General features: G+C 49.6%; 1 protein-coding gene across 4 annotated transcripts in view; it reads left to right on the top strand.

Moving 5' to 3' along the window:
* The window catches only part of LOC137332605 (ran-binding protein 17-like), a 686,121-nt gene that overhangs the window by 164,796 nt on the left and 504,164 nt on the right, over nt 1-17,161 (top strand). For all 4 annotated transcript variants that reach the window (XM_067996561.1, XM_067996562.1, XM_067996559.1 and 1 more), the window contains one exon: nt 8,781-8,927. In XM_067996561.1, the coding sequence (XP_067852662.1) occupies nt 8,781-8,927 (147 nt within the window). The remainder of the gene's footprint in view (nt 1-8,780; nt 8,928-17,161) is intronic.

The following is a 17,161-nucleotide window of genomic DNA, read 5'->3' as shown; positions in this document are numbered from 1 at the left end:
AGTGAAGGAGGGCAGAGCGACAGCTTGAAGTGAGGGAGGGCAGAGCGACAGCTTGAAGTGAGGGTGGGCAGAGCGACAGCTTGAAGTGAGGGAGGGCAGGGCGACAGCTTGAAGTGAAGGAGGGCAGAGCGACAGCTTGAAGTGAGGGAGGGCAGAGCGACAGCTTGAAGTGAGGGAGGGCAGAGCGACAGCTTGAAGTGAGGGAGGGCAGAGCGACAGCTTGAACTGATGGAGGGCAGAGCGACAGCTTGAACTGATGGAGGGCAGAGCGACAGCTTGAACTGATGGAGGGCAGAGCGACAGCTTGAACTGATGGAGGGCAGAGCGACAGCTTGAAGTGAAGGAGGGCAGAGCGACAGCTTGAAGTGAAGGAGGGCAGAGCGACAGCTTGAAGTGAAGGAGGGCAGAGCGACAGCTTGAAGTGAAGGAGGGCAGAGCGACAGCTTGAAGTGAAGGAGGGCAGAGCGACAGCTTGAAGTGAAGGAGGGCAGAGCGACAGCTTGAACTGATGGAGGGCAGAGCGACAGCTTGAAGTGAGGGAGGGCAGGGCGACAGCTTGAAGTGAAGGAGGGCAGAGCGACAGCTTGAAGTGAAGGAGGGCAGAGCGACAGCTTGAAGTGAAGGAGGGCAGAGCGACAGCTTGAATTGAGGGGGTAGAGTGATAGCTTGAAGTGAGGGAGGGCAGAGCGACAGCTTGAAGTGAGGGAGGGCAGAGGGACAGCTTGAAGTGAAGGAGGGCAGGGCGACAGCTTGAAGTGAGGGAAGGCAGAGCGACAGCTTGAAGTGAAGGAGGGCAGAGCGACAGCTTGAAGTGAGGGAGGGCAGGGCGACAGCTTGAAGTGAGGGAGGGCAGAGCGACAGCTTGAAGTGAGGGAGGGCAGGGCGACAGCTTGAAGTGAGGGAGGGCAGAGCGACAGCTTGAAGTGAGGGAGGGCAGAGCGACAGCTTGAAGTGAGGGAGGGCAGAGCGACAGCTTGAAGTGAGGGAGGGCAGAGTACCAACATGAATTGAGGGGGTAGAGTGATAGCTTGAAGTGAGGGAGGGCAGAGCGACAGCTTGAAGTGAGGGAGGGCAGAGGGACAGCTTGAAGTGAAGGAGGGCAGGGCGACAGCTTGAAGTGAGGGAAGGCAGAGCGACAGCTTGAAGTGAAGGAGGGCAGAGCGACAGCTTGAAGTGAGGGAGGGCAGGGCGACAGCTTGAAGTGAGGGAGGGCAGAGCGACAGCTTGAAGTGAGGGAGGGCAGGGCGACAGCTTGAAGTGAGGGAGGGCAGAGCGACAGCTTGAAGTGAGGGAGGGCAGAGCGACAGCTTGAAGTGAAGGAGGGCAGAGCGACAGCTTGAAGTGAGGGAGGGCAGAGCGACAGCTTGAAGTGAAGGAGGGCAGAGCGACAGCTTGACGTGAGGGAGGGCAGAGCGACAGCTTGAAGTGAGGGAGGGCAGAGCGACAGCTTGAACTGATGGAGGGCAGAGCGACAGCTTGACGTGAGGGAGGGCAGAGCGACAGCTTGAAGTGAGGGAGGGCAGAGCGACAGCTTGAAGTGAGGGAGGGCAGAGCGACAGCTTGAAGTGAAGGAGGGCAGAGCGACAGCTTGAAGTGAAGGAGGGCAGAGCGACAGCTTGAAGTGAGGGAGGGCAGAGCGACAGCTTGAAGTGAGGGAGGGCAGAGCGACAGCTTGAAGTGAGGGAGGGCAGAGCGACAGCTTGAAGTGAGGGAGGGCAGGGTGACAGCTTGAACTGATGGAGGGCAGAGCGACAGCTTGAAGTGAGGGAGGGCAGGGCGACAGCTTGAAGTGAGGGAGGGCAGAGCGACAGCTTGAAGTGAGGGAGGGCAGAGCGACAGCTTGAAGTGAGGGTGGGCAGAGCGACAGCTTGAAGTGAAGGAGGGCAGAGCGACAGCTTGAAGTGAGGGAGGGCAGAGCGACAGCTTGAAGTGAGGGAGGGCAGAGCGACAGCTTGAAGTGAAGGAGGGCAGAACGACAGCTTGAAGTGAGGGAGGGCAGAGCGACAGCTTGAAGTGAGGGAGGGCAGAGCGACAGCTTGAAGTGAGGGAGGGCAGAGCGACAGCTTGAAGTGAGGGAGGGCAGGGTGACAGCTTGAACTGATGGAGGGCAGAGCGACAGCTTGAAGTGAGGGAGGGCAGAGCGACAGCTTGAAGTGAGGGAGGGCAGAGCGACAGCTTGAAGTGAGGGAGGGCAGAGCGACAGCTTGAAGTGAAGGAGGGCAGAGCGACAGCTTGAAGTGAAGGAGGGCAGAGCGACAGCTTGAAGTGAGGGAGGGCAGAGCGACAGCTTGAAGTGAGGGAGGGCAGAGCGACAGCTTGAAGTGAGGGAGGGCAGAGCGACAGCTTGAAGTGAGGGAGGGCAGAGCGACAGCTTGAAGTGAGGGAGGGCAGAGCGACAGCTTGAAGTGAGGGAGGGCAGAGCGACAGCTTGAAGTGAGGGAGGGCAGGGTGACAGCTTGAACTGATGGAGGGCAGAGCGACAGCTTGAAGTGAGGGAGGGCAGGGCGACAGCTTGAAGTGAGGGAGGGCAGAGCGACAGCTTGAAGTGAAGGAGGGCAGAGCGACAGCTTGAAGTGAAGGAGGGCAGAGCGACAGCTTGAAGTGAGGGAGGGCAGAGCGACAGCTTGAAGTGAGGGAGGGCAGAGCGACAGCTTGAAGTGAGGGAGGGCAGAGCGACAGCTTGAAGTGAAGGAGGGCAGAGCGACAGCTTGAAGTGAGGGAGGGCAGAGCGACAGCTTGAAGTGAGGGAGGGCAGAGCGACAGCTTGAAGTGAGGGAGGGCAGAGCGACAGCTTGAAGTGAAGGAGGGCAGGGCGACAGCTTGAAGTGAGGGAGGGCAGGGCGACAGCTTGAAGTGAAGGAGGGCAGAGCGACAGCTTGAAGTGAGGGAGGGCAGGGCGACAGCTTGAAGTGAGGGAGGGCAGAGCGACAGCTTGAAGTGAGGGAGGGCAGAGCGACAGCTTGAAGTGAGGGAGGGCAGAGTACCAACATGAATTGAGGGGGTAGAGTGATAGCTTGAAGTGAGGGAGGGCAGAGCGACAGCTTGAAGTGAGGGAGGGCAGAGGGACAGCTTGAAGTGAAGGAGGGCAGGGCGACAGCTTGAAGTGAGGGAAGGCAGAGCGACAGCTTGAAGTGAAGGAGGGCAGAGCGACAGCTTGAAGTGAGGGAGGGCAGGGCGACAGCTTGAAGTGAGGGAGGGCAGAGCGACAGCTTGAAGTGAGGGAGGGCAGGGCGACAGCTTGAAGTGAGGGAGGGCAGAGCGACAGCTTGAAGTGAGGGAGGGCAGAGCGACAGCTTGAAGTGAAGGAGGGCAGAGCGACAGCTTGAAGTGAGGGAGGGCAGAGCGACAGCTTGAAGTGAAGGAGGGCAGAGCGACAGCTTGAAGTGAGGGAGGGCAGAGCGACAGCTTGAAGTGAGGGAGGGCAGAGCGACAGCTTGAAGTGAGGGAGGGCAGAGCGACAGCTTGAAGTGAGGGAGGGCAGAGCGACAGCTTGAAGTGAAGGAGGGCAGAGCGACAGCTTGAAGTGAGGGAGGGCAGAGCGACAGCTTGAAGTGAGGGAGGGCAGAGCGACAGCTTGAAGTGAGGGAGGGCAGAGCGACAGCTTGAAGTGAGGGAGGGCAGGGTGACAGCTTGAACTGATGGAGGGCAGAGCGACAGCTTGAAGTGAGGGAGGGCAGAGCGACAGCTTGAAGTGAAGGAGGGCAGAGCGACAGCTTGAACTGATGGAGGGCAGAGCGACAGCTTGAAGTGAGGGAGGGCAGGGCGACAGCTTGAAGTGAGGGAGGGCAGAGCGACAGCTTGAAGTGAGGGAGGGCAGAGCGACAGCTTGAAGTGAAGGAGGGCAGAGCGACAGCTTGAAGTGAGGGAGGGCAGAGCGACAGCTTGAAGTGAGGGAGGGCAGAGCGACAGCTTGAAGTGAAGGAGGGCAGAACGACAGCTTGAAGTGAGGGAGGGCAGAGCGACAGCTTGAAGTGAGGGAGGGCAGAGCGACAGCTTGAAGTGAGGGAGGGCAGAGCGACAGCTTGAAGTGAGGGAGGGCAGGGTGACAGCTTGAACTGATGGAGGGCAGAGCGACAGCTTGAAGTGAGGGAGGGCAGAGCGACAGCTTGAAGTGAGGGAGGGCAGAGCGACAGCTTGAAGTGAGGGAGGGCAGAGCGACAGCTTGAAGTGAAGGAGGGCAGAGCGACAGCTTGAAGTGAAGGAGGGCAGAGCGACAGCTTGAAGTGAGGGAGGGCAGAGCGACAGCTTGAAGTGAGGGAGGGCAGAGCGACAGCTTGAAGTGAGGGAGGGCAGAGCGACAGCTTGAAGTGAAGGAGGGCAGAGCGACAGCTTGAAGTGAGGGAGGGCAGAGCGACAGCTTGAAGTGAGGGAGGGCAGAGCGACAGCTTGAAGTGAGGGACGGCAGAGCGACAGCTTGAAGTGAAGGAGGGCAGAGCGACAGCTTGAAGTGAGGGAGGGCAGAGCGACAGCTTGAAGTGAGGGAGGGCAGAGCGACAGCTTGAAGTGAGGGAGGGCAGAGCGACAGCTTGAAGTGAAGGAGGGCAGAGAGCCAGCTTGAAGTGAAGGAGGGCAGAGCGACAGCTTGAAGTGAAGGAGGGCAGAGCGACAGCTTGAAGTGAGGGAGGGCAGAGCGACAGCTTGAAGTGAGGGAGGGCAGAGCGACAGCTTGAAGTGAGGGAGGGCAGAGCGACAGCTTGAAGTGAGGGAGGGCAGAGCGACAGCTTGAAGTGAGGGAGGGCAGAGCGACAGCTTGAAGTGAGGGAGGGCAGAGCGACAGCTTGAAGTGAGGGAGGGCAGAGCGACAGCTTGAAGTGAGGGAGGGCAGAGCGACAGCTTGAAGTGAGGGAGGGCAGAGCGACAGCTTGAAGTGAGGGAGGGCAGAGCGACAGCTTGAAGTGAGGGAGGGCAGAGCGACAGCTTGAAGTGAGGGAGGGCAGAGCGACAGCTTGAAGTGAGGGAGGGCAGAGCGACAGCTTGAAGTGAGGGAGGGCAGAGCGACAGCTTGAAGTGAGGGAGGGCAGAGCGACAGCTTGAAGTGAGGGAGGGCAGAGCGACAGCTTGAAGTGAGGGAGGGCAGAGCGACAGCTTGAAGTGAGGGAGGGCAGGGCGACAGCTTGAAGTGAGGGAGGGCAGAGGGAGAGCTTGAAGTGAAGGAGGGCAGGGCGACAGCTTGAAGTGAGGGAGGGCAGAGCGACAGCTTGAAGTGAGGGAGGGCAGAGCGACAGCTTGAAGTGAAGGAGGGCAGAGTACCAACATGAATTGAGGGGGTAGAGTGATAGCTTGAAGTGAGGGAGGGCAGAGCGACAGCTTGAAGTGAAGGAGGGCAGGGCGACAGCTTGAAGTGAGGGAGGGCAGAGCGACAGCTTGAAGTGAGGGAGGGCAGAGCGACAGCTTGAAGTGAGGGAGGGCAGAGCGACAGCTTGAAGTGAGGGAGGGCAGAGCGACAGCTTGAAGTGAAGGAGGGCAGAGCGACAGCTTGAAGTGAGGGAGGGCAGAGCGACAGCTTGAAGTGAGGGAGGGCAGAGCGACAGCTTGAAGTGAGGGAGGGCAGAGCGACAGCTTGAAGTGAAGGAGGGCAGAGAGCCAGCTTGAAGTGAAGGAGGGCAGAGCGACAGCTTGAAGTGAAGGAGGGCAGAGCGACAGCTTGAAGTGAGGGAGGGCAGAGCGACAGCTTGAAGTGAGGGAGGGCAGAGCGACAGCTTGAAGTGAGGGAGGGCAGAGCGACAGCTTGAAGTGAGGGAGGGCAGAGCGACAGCTTGAAGTGAGGGAGGGCAGAGCGACAGCTTGAAGTGAGGGAGGGCAGAGCGACAGCTTGAAGTGAGGGAGGGCAGAGCGACAGCTTGAAGTGAGGGAGGGCAGAGCGACAGCTTGAAGTGAGGGAGGGCAGAGCGACAGCTTGAAGTGAGGGAGGGCAGAGCGACAGCTTGAAGTGAGGGAGGGCAGAGCGACAGCTTGAAGTGAGGGAGGGCAGAGCGACAGCTTGAAGTGAGGGAGGGCAGAGCGACAGCTTGAAGTGAGGGAGGGCAGAGCGACAGCTTGAAGTGAGGGAGGGCAGAGCGACAGCTTGAAGTGAGGGAGGGCAGAGCGACAGCTTGAAGTGAGGGAGGGCAGAGCGACAGCTTGAAGTGAGGGAGGGCAGAGCGACAGCTTGAAGTGAGGGAGGGCAGAGCGACAGCTTGAAGTGAGGGAGGGCAGAGCGACAGCTTGAAGTGAGGGAGGGCAGAGCGACAGCTTGAAGTGAGGGAGGGCAGGGCGACAGCTTGAAGTGAGGGAGGGCAGAGGGACAGCTTGAAGTGAAGGAGGGCAGGGCGACAGCTTGAAGTGAGGGAGGGCAGAGCGACAGCTTGAAGTGAGGGAGGGCAGAGCGACAGCTTGAAGTGAAGGAGGGCAGAGTACCAACATGAATTGAGGGGGTAGAGTGATAGCTTGAAGTGAGGGAGGGCAGAGCGACAGCTTGAAGTGAAGGAGGGCAGGGCGACAGCTTGAAGTGAGGGAGGGCAGAGCGACAGCTTGAAGTGAGGGAGGGCAGAGCGACAGCTTGAAGTGAGGGAGGGCAGAGCGACAGCTTGAAGTGAGGGAGGGCAGGGCGACAGCTTGAAGTGAGGGAGGGCAGAGCGACAGCTTGAAGTGAGGGAGGGCAGAGCGACAGCTTGAAGTGAGGGAGGGCAGAGCGACAGCTTGAAGTGAAGGAGGGCAGGGCGACAGCTTGAAGTGAGGGAGGGCAGAGCGACAGCTTGAAGTGAGGGAGGGCAGAGCGACAGCTTGAAGTGAAGGAGGGCAGAGTACCAACATGAATTGAGGGGGTAGAGTGATAGCTTGAAGTGAGGGAGGGCAGAGCGACAGCTTGAAGTGAGGGAGGGCAGGGCGACAGCTTGAAGTGAGGGAGGGCAGAGCGACAGCTTGAAGTGAGGGAGGGCAGAGTACCAACATGAATTGAGGGGGTAGAGTGATAGCTTGAAGTGAGGGAGGGGTTAGAGCACCAATATAAGTGTTAGTTTGAACTGAGGGAGTTTGAGGGACACAAGTGTGCCAGGTTGAAGTGCCAGCTTGAATTGACGTCGGAGAGGGAGAAGAGTGTCAGATGAACTGGGAGGGTTAGAGAAGCGAGTGTCTCAGTGAAAAGGTAGAGATTTGGATGGGGTGTGTGTCTGTGAACTGGGTCTGGAGGGGTTAGAGGGCCTTTGTGCAGTTGGTGGGATTGGATGGGAAGGAGTGAGTGTTCAGGTACCTTTTGGGGAGGTGATAGGCTGATTGGTCTGTTGAAATTCCAAACATTTGATATTTTTCAGGGCAGCACTCATTATCAGATTCCCCGAGAAATGCAACAACAAGTTTCTGCCTTCAACAGATGTATTTCCCCTTCAGGCTTTCGTGCACTTTGCCCCTCCAATAAAAATGAAGGAATGTTGAGCATACTGACAGCTTAAGATACAAAGTCTGTGTAACTTCACTTATAATCATGGCCATTCTTGAGTTATCTGCTTTTGGAGCCTGTGTCAGTTTATTTGAAAAGTATTGGTTAACTTTTACTAGTTTGGCATATATGCAGCTTGGCTCAGTTAGTTAGCCGGAAGGTTGAGGGTTCAAACTCCACTTCAGGACTTGAGCATAATCTTGGCTGACACTTGAGTGCATTATTGAGGGAAGGACACATTATGGGAAGTGTTGTCATTCAGACAAGATTCAACTCAGATTCCAACTGTCTATTTCCAGTGATTGAGGGTGGAGTTAAAGATCTGTTTGAAGAGGAGCAGGGAGTTCTACACTACACCAAAAATAGATTAATTGGTTTTTCATCTCATTGATATTGGTGGGATCTTGTGTACAAAATGTCTCCCATATTCGCCTACATGTTGTCACTGCCATTCAAAGTAATTCTTCGTTTGTGAAGTGGTTTGAAATTTTTCTTAGATGTGAAGCACTATATTAATTCAAGTCTTGTTTTTCTTAATATATAATAATATAAATATATATAATAATTAAGTGCTTTGTTTGTGTTCACATTTGTTACTTTTCGTTCCAATTACCTTTGCCATGTTGTGGCTTGTACTGCCTGTGTTGGGACCTTCAACTGATGTAGAAACCACTTCACAGCAATGAACACTGCTCAGTGGCCTGTGCCTTGATACCACTTTGACCTCAGCTGGACAGTAAAAGGTGACTTTAAGGTTTTAGGAAAAGCTGTCAGAAGAGTTAAATTGTAACAGAAATCTGATTAGCTCGCTGGCTTTTGCAGTATTAACCAAACACTGCTCTTTGAGCAAAGAACAATGTTGTTTCTGTTGTTTTCTCATTGCAGCTGCACAGAGGGAGATGACAGACTAATTTTGGCAAGCGAGCAAGGCAACCTCAGCTGGCACGGGGATGTTTAGTGAGCTGAGTGTAGGTGCCTGTGACGAGGCTCTGCTTGATTTTTTTTTACACTACAGAGTACAAATGCAGAATGTTGGCTGATTGCTGCGTCAATAATGCAGTGTTAATGAATTCAGAACTGAATCAAGAGTAATCTTAGAACAAGCCTTGCCCAAGACCAATGTACTTTTCCTTTGTCTCTGCTCAGTGTGCATAAATTGACATCACTTCTGGACTGTTGTTGCCAGGCCAGAGCCTGCATAGCCTGAAGTTCACATGATGCCAACATTTCTTCCAAGAAAATGTTCCAACATCTTGTAGTTCTGGTATTTTGCCATCAAAATTGATACATTCCTGCTGCTAAATATTGCTCTTAATTTGGAACAGCAAAGTATTTAGCTGATTTTGTCATCTTTTACTTACAACAGGGTTTGTCTGATGCAAACAACTATCATGAATTCTGTAGATTTTTGGCTCGGCTAAAGACCAATTATCAGCTAGGTGAAATAGTGATGGTGGAAGGTTACCCGGAAATCATTAGGTTGATCGCTAACTTCACAGTCACCAGTCTGCAGGTAAGAAGCGTTAACTAGATTGAGTTCCTGGCTACTCCAAGGATTGCAGTTCTGTCAAGTAACACCAAAGTCATCCCATCACAGATGAAACATCATTGCCCTACTTTTGTCCAAAGTTTTGCTCCAATTTTACCTTTTCTACACTATGATTTTCAATTAACTCAATTATATTATAAATTGGGTTATTAGTGTTTTTATTTTACTATTTTTGGTGCTACTTCTGTGCACATCTGATCTCGAGCTGTAAAGTACGTTGGGGTGCTTTGTTGTGTTAAAGATGCCACATCAATAGGAGTTGTTGCTGATTTTGCACATTGTTCCTCTTGTTCTATGTTGTTTTGTCAATGCTTCCTGTTTTAAAACAGGTAAAATTGAGGGCAAGTGGACAATGTAGAGCAATGCTGACTCATCCCTGATAGGGGCAATTTCAGTGTTTTGGTAAAATCAACACCTCCTCTGTACCACTTTGGTGGTAAATTAAGATTTTAATGTAGGGAACAACAACAACTTGCATTTATATAGCGCCTTTAATGTAGTAAAATATCCCAAGGTGCTTCGCAGGAGCGATTATCGAACAAAATTTGACACTGAGCCACAGAAAGAGGTACTAGGACAGGTGACCAAAAGCTTGGTCAAAGTGATAGGTTTTAAGGAACGTCTTAAAGGAGGAGAGAGGCGGAGAGGTTTAGGGAGGGAATTCCAGAGCTTAGGGCCCCAGGCAGCTGAAGGCACGGCTGCCAATTCAGGGGGTGGGGTGGGGGTGGCGATGGAAATCGGGGACGCGCAAGAGGCCAGAATTGGAGGAGCGCAGAGATCTCGGAGAGTCGAGTTATCACAGATTGAACATGTGAAATTTAGATACACCAGGCAGATCTGGAGCTGATGATTTTACCTTTTGTCTTTACCTTTTGTCTTTACTACGTAATTCCACAACAATTATGTAGTAATTTTGAAGTTACTACATAATTGTTGTGGAATTATGTAGTAACTTCAAAAATTTCTGTTGAAGAAGTTTATCAGTTGAAATCTAAAACCGGAAACCCTAATTATAAGTAGATACCGCGTTCATACAAGTGTCATTTATGTCCTATAATCTTGACCATTATATTTTTTGGGAACAGTATTTTTATAAAATCACCAAACCTAAAAAAGATTTGGTTGCAACAGAGTGGTTGGACTTATTGTACAAATGGCGAGTTCCTGGTCCTGAAGATGAGGACGAGGATTTTAAATTTAATGGATTGGAGGACAGGGAGCCAGTGTATGTCAGTGAGGAGACGGGGTTATGGGCTAGCAGGACAGTGGCTGAGTTTTGGACAAGTTGGAGTTTATGGAAGATGGCGGATGGGAAGCCCTAAACCAGTTGCAGTGCTGGAATTAGGGGGTATGGTAGCCTAGTGGTTATGTTTCAGACGAATCCAGACTAATGGGATAAAAGTCTCTCTTGTCTGCTCCTGCTATTGCTGTAAGGGCCCAATGTAAAATGGGTTTGGACAATCTCAATCTCAACTCAGCTTCCATTGAGTGTCGACCCACAACACAAGTGTGTTCAGAGAGGCCACAAGAATAGCTGGTATGAAAAGTGGAAAAAAAAATTGTTCCTGAGCAGCAAAGTTTGTCTGAGGTTACAGTTAAAGCATGTTGTTGGAGCAGTGTTGAAGGAGCTCTGCATCTGGCCAGGCTGAACATGTGACTGGGGTATTGAACAGCAGAAGTACAAAACTTAGCACTGACATTCCTATTTGCTTAAGTGCAAAATTCACCAGAAAAGCATGAATTTTGAAAATGTGCCCTTCTTTAACCAAGCCAGATATATATTTTGCATATGTTCAGTGTCTGTTAAAGGCAGTGATCCTGCTCAATGCATTTATCTGACATCCCCATGTCCAATATTTTAATTGGAGTGTTAATCCATTTAAAATAAATCGGTTAGTGATTGCGTTGTTAATGGTCAAAGCAATGCCGTACGGACACATTTAGCATTTATCTGCAAATATCACCAACTAGATCTTAGATCAGTTACTAACTTTGTCCTGATTAAAACAGTTTTGGCGAAAAAGTATTTTAAAAATAATTTTGACTTGTTCCCAAGATATATGTGTTACTTCTGTTGCTATAATCCTGCCTTTTTGCAAAACCTTTCTTGTGTATGCGGCTGCTTAACAATTTCCATGAATTGAGCGAGCCTCTTCTGAACTGAAACCTTTATTCTCTGCCATATATAGATTAACATGGCGTCAAGTTTTTGGGGTCTTCCCAAAGCTCCTTATCCTAGATTGCTTTGGCGCTCATGTTTTACACCACTCATGGATCTCTGGAGAAGGTTGTGGTAACACACCCAGGTTAACTAACAGCAAACCCTGTTTGGTAATTGATATTGGGTACTGGACTATCTATGATGCAATAATATTTACACTTTGTCTTCAGAAATAAATATAGACTTACAATAGACCCTGATTAAAGTATAAAACATCATCTAAACTCCTTGGCATGATAAAATTCCAAATAGGTTATAAATCCTGGAACTCGCTAGTGCTGCAGGGGAGGGTTTAAACTCATTTGGCAGGGGGATGGGCACCAGGATGTAGCATTAGAAAGGAGAAACAAGGTGCACGAAAGATTGGGAGAGGTAGATAGTGCTGCAGTAAGAAATAGTACAGTATTAGGTGGGATCAGACTAAGAGAGAATACGAGAAGTTCTAAGATAGATTTAGAGTGCATGTGTGTAAACGCGCGAAGCGTGGTAAACAAGGTTGGTGAGCTGCAGGTGCAAATAGCCACATGGGAATCTGATGTAGTGGCGATAACGGAGACTTGGCTCAAAAAGGACAGGATTGGGTACTAAATATTCCTGGATACAAGGTGCTCAGGAAAGGTAGGGAAGGAAAAAAAAGAGGGGGTGGCAGTATTGATTAAGGAGAATATTGTAGTGCTGGAGAGAGAGAGGATGTCCTGGAGGGGTCAAGGACAGGATCTGTTTGGTTAGAGAAACAATAGAGGTGCCATTATACTACTGGGTATATTCTATAGGCCACCAATTAATGGGAAGGATACAGAGGAGCAAATTTGCAAGGAAATTACAGAGAGGTGCAAAAACTATAGAGTATTGATAATGGGGGACTGAAATAGTAATAGTGGAAAGAGGGGGAGAAATTTCTGAAGTGTGTTCGGGAGAACTTTCTTGAACAGTATGTTTCCTGCCCAACGAGGAAGGAAGCATTGCTGGATCTGATTCTGGGGAATGAGGTGGTTTCAAGATGAGCAAGTGTCAGTGGGGGGGAGCATTTAGGGAACAGTGAACACAGCATAATAAGGTTTAGATTAGTTATGGAAAATGACAAGGAGCACTCTAGAGTAAAAATATTTAATTGGAGGAGGGCCGATATAAGTGGGTCGAGAACAGATCTGGCCCGGATAAATCGGAATCAAAGATTGACAGGCAAAACTGTCATCGAACAATGAGCGGCCTTTAAAGAGGAGATTGCTTGGGTACAGTCTAGGTACACTCCCACAAAGGGGAAAAGTAGGGCAACCAAAGCCAGAGCTCCGTGGATGACAAAAGAGATAGAACATATGTACATACGAATTAAGAGCAGGAGTAGGCCATTCGGCCCCTCGAGCCTGCTTTGCCATTTGATAAGATCATGGCTGATCTGATTGTGACCTCAACCCTACTTACCCATCTACCTAGTAGAACCTTTGACTCCCTTGATAATCAGGAATCTAGCTAACTCAGCCTTAAAAATATTCAATGACCTTGCTTCCACCACTCTCTGGGGAAGGCAGTTCCACAGACTCACGATCCTCTGAGAGAAACAAATTTTCCTCATCTCCGTTTTAAATGGGAGACCCCTTATTTTTAAACTGTGCCTCCCAGTTTTAGTCTCTCCCACATCCTCTCAGCATCTACCCCTTCAGGTCCCCCCAGGATCTTACATGTTTCAATAAGATCACCTCTCATTCTTCTAAACTCCTGGTATACAGGCCCAACTTGTCCAACTTCCAGTGGCTGGAGTCATACCTAGCACAAAGGAAGATGGTAGTGGTTGTTGGAAGCCAATCATCTCAGCCCCAGGACATTGCTGCAGGAGTTCCTCAGGGCAGTGTCCTAGGCCCAACCATCTTCAGCTACTTCATCAATGACCTTCCCTCCATCATAAGGTCAGAAATTGGGGATGTTTGCTGACGATTGCACAGTGTTCAGTTCCATTCGCAACCCCTCAGTTAATGAAGCAGCCCGTGCCTGCATGCAGCAAGACCTGGACAACATCCAGGCTTGGGCTGATAAGTGGCAAGTAACATTTGCGCCAGACAAGTGCCAGGCAATACAATCTCCAACAAGCGAGAGTCTAACCACCTCCCCTTGACATTCAACGGCATTACCATCATCGAATCCTCCACCATCAACATCCTGGGGGTCACCATTGACCAGAAACTTAACTGGTCCAGCCACATAAGTACCGCGGCTACAAGAGCAGGTCAGAGGCTGGATATTTTGCGGCGAGTGACTCACCTCCTGACTTCCCAAATCCTTTCCACCATCTACAAGGCACAAGTCAGGAATGTGATGGCATACTCTCCACTTGCCTGGATGAGTGCAGCTCCAACAACACTCAAGAAGCTTGACACCATTCAGGACAAAGCAGCCCGCTTGATTGGCACCCTAAACATTCACTCCCTTCACCACCGGCGCACAGTGGCTGCAGTGTGTACCATCCACAGGATGCACTGCAGCAACTTGCTAAGGCTTCTTCGACAGCACCTCCCAAACCCACGGCCTCTACCATCTAGAAGGTCAAGGGCAGAAGGCAGATGGGAACAACACCACCTGCACATTCCCCTCCAAGTCACACACCATCCTGACTTAGAAATATATTGGCGTTCCTTCATCGTCGCTGGGTCAAAATCCTAACAGCACTGTGGGAGAACCTTCACCACACAGACTGCAGTTGTTCAAGAAGGCGGCTCACCACCACCTTCTCGAGGGCAATTAGGGATGGGCAATAAATGCTGGCTTTGCCAGCGACGCCCACATCCCATGAACGCATTAAAAAAACCTTTCCTCATAAGATACCCCCCTCATCCCAGGAATCAGTAGAGTGAACCGTCTCTGAACCGCCTCTAAAGCAATTTTGTCCTTTCTAAAATAAGGAGACCAAAACTGCACAGAGTATTCTAGATGTGGTCTCACCAATGTCCTGTACAGCTGTAGCAAAACATCTCTACTTTTATATTCCATTCCACTTGCAATAAATGACAACATTCCATTTGCCTTCCTAATCACTTGCTGTACGTGAATACTAACTTTTTGTGATTCATGTACGAGGACACCCAGATCCCTCTGTACCTCAGAGTTCTGCAATCTCTCTCCATTTAAATAATATACTGCTTTTCTATTCCTCCTGCCAAAGTGGACAAGTTCACATTTTCCCACATTATACTCCATCTGCCAAATACAGAGTAAGATGAAGCAGAAAAAGGGGGCGTATGTCAGATGCCAGGTTGATAATACAAGTGAGAACCAGGCTGAATATAGTAAGTACAGAGAAGTGAAAAAGGAAATAAGAGGGGCAAAGATAGAATATGAGAATAGACTGGCAGCTAACATAAAAGGGAATCCAAAAGTCTTCTATAGACATATAAATAGTAAATGGATGGTAAGAGGAGGGGTGGGGCCGATTAGGGACCAAAGGGGAGATCTACTCATGGAGGAGGAGGTCATGACTGAGGGACTAAATGAGTACTTTGCGTCTGTCTTTACCAAGAAAAAAGTTGCTGCCAAAGTCACAGTAAAAGAGGAGGTAGTTGAGATACTGGATGGGCTAAAAATTGATAAAGAGGAAGTACTAGAAAGGCTGGCTGTACGTAAAGTAGATTAGTCACCCGGTCCGGATGGGATGCATCCTAGGTTGCTGAGGGAAGTAAGGGTGGAAATTGCAGAGGTGCTGGACATAATCTTCCAATCATCCTTAGATATAGGGGTGATGCCAGAGGACTGGAGAATTGCAAATGTTACACCCTTGTTCAAAAAAGGATGTGAGGATAAACCCGGCAACTACAGGCCAGTCAGTTAAACCTCGGTGGTGGGGTAGCTTTTAGAAACGATAATCCGGGACAAAATTAATACTCACTTCGACAAGTGAGGATTAATAAAGCCAGCCAGCATGGATTTGTTAAAGGCAAATCGTGTTTAACTAACTTGATTGAGTTTTTTGATGAGATAACAGAGAAGGTTGATGAGGGCAATGCAGTTGATGTGGTGTATATGGACTTTCAAAAGGCATTTGATAAAGTGCCACATAATAGGCTTGTCAGCAAAATTAAACCCATGGAATAAAAGGGGCAGTGGCAGCATGGATACAAAATTGGCTAAGTGACAGGAAACAGAGAGTAGTGGTGAACGGTTGTTTTTCGGACTGGAGGAAGGTATACAGTGCTGTTCCCCAGGGGTCGATGCTGGGACCACTTCTTTTCTTGATATATATTAATGACTTGGACTTGGGTGTACAGGGCACAATTTCAAAATTTGCAGATGACACAAAACTTGGAAGTGCAGTGAACAGTGAGGAGGATAGTGATAGACTTCAAGAGGACATAGACAGGCTGGTGGAATGGGTGGACACTTGGCAGGTGAAATTTAAGGCAGTGAAGTGAGAAATGATACATTTTGTCAGGAAGAACGAGGAGAGGCAATATTAACTAAATGGTACAATTCTAAAAGGGTGAAGGAACAGAGAGATCTGGGGGTATATGTGCACAAATCTTGGGAGGTGGCAGGGCAGGTTGAGAAAGGGGTTAAAAAAACATACAGGATTTATAAATAGAGGCATAGAGTTAAAGAGCAAGAAAGTTATATTGAACCTTTGTAAAACACTGGTTCGGCCACAACTGGAGTATTGTGTCCAATTCTGGGCACCGCACTTTAGGATGGATGCGAAAGCCTTTGAGAGGGCGCAGAAAAGATTTACTAGAATGGTTCCAGGGATGAGCGACTTCAGTTATGTGGATAGACCTAGAGAGGGGCCCACTGTCAACTGCCAGTAGAGAGCTCCCCTTGGGGGTGAAATTGGGCCAATGGGAAGTGTGCGGGATGCCATCTTGATAATGGGGTTTGCGAGCAAGCGCACCCCAACGACCGATGGCATCATGTAGCACAGGGAGAATATGACGCAAATCAGTGTGCAAAGCTGATTTGAAGGCAATGCTGCTATTTTGGATCTCCACATTCCATCCAAAGCACTGTCTTAACCTCGCACAGCTGAACATAACTTAAATGGCATGAAGGACTTCCTATCAGCTCTATTTAAAGGGATGATGAAGTAGTTACAGGATAATTGCTGCACTATTTCTTCTGGCTGCTGGTGTATTTGTACGTGTTTTTGGAGGTTTCCTATATAGAATCATAGAAGTTACAACATGGAAACAGGCCCTTCGGCCCAACATGTTCATGTCGCCCAGTTTATACCACTAAGCTAGTCCCAATTGCCTGCACTTGGACCATATCCCTCTATACCCATCTTACCAATGTAACTGTCCAAATGCTTTTTAAAAGACAAAATTGTACCTGCCTCTACTACTGCCTCTGGCAGCTCGTTCCAGACACTCACCACCCTTTGAGTGAAAAGATTGCCCCTCTGGACCCTTTTGTATCTCTCCCCTCTCACCTTAAATCTATGTCCCCTCGTTATAGACTCCCCTGCCTTTGGGAAAAGATTTTGACTATCTACCTTATCTATGCCCCTCATTATTTTATAGACTTCTATAAGATCACCCCTTAACCTCCTACTCTCCAGGGAAAAAAGTCCCAGTCTATCTAACCTCTCCCTATAAGTCAAACCATCAAGTCCCGGTAGCATCCTAGTAAATCTTTTCTGCACTCTTTCTAGTTTAATAATATCCTTTCTATAATAGGGTGACCAGAACTGTACACAGTATTCCAAGTGTGGCCTTACTAATGTCTTGTACAACTTCAACAAGACATCTCAACTCCTGTATTCAATGTTCTGACCAATGAAACCAAGCATGCCGAATGCCTTCTTCACCACCCTATCCACCTGTGACTCCATTTTCAAGGAGCTATGAACCTGTACTCCTAGATCTCTTTGTTCTATAACTCTCCCCAACGCCCTACCATTAATGGAGTAGGTCCTGGCCCGATTCGATCTACCAAAATGCATCACCTCACATTTATCTAAATTAAACTCCATCTGCCATTCATCGGCCCACTGGCCCAA

Source organism: Heptranchias perlo, chromosome 14, assembly GCF_035084215.1.
Source record: "Heptranchias perlo isolate sHepPer1 chromosome 14, sHepPer1.hap1, whole genome shotgun sequence".
Lineage (NCBI taxonomy): Eukaryota > Metazoa > Chordata > Chondrichthyes > Hexanchiformes > Hexanchidae > Heptranchias > Heptranchias perlo.
This window is presented reverse-complemented; position numbering and strand designations above follow the sequence as displayed.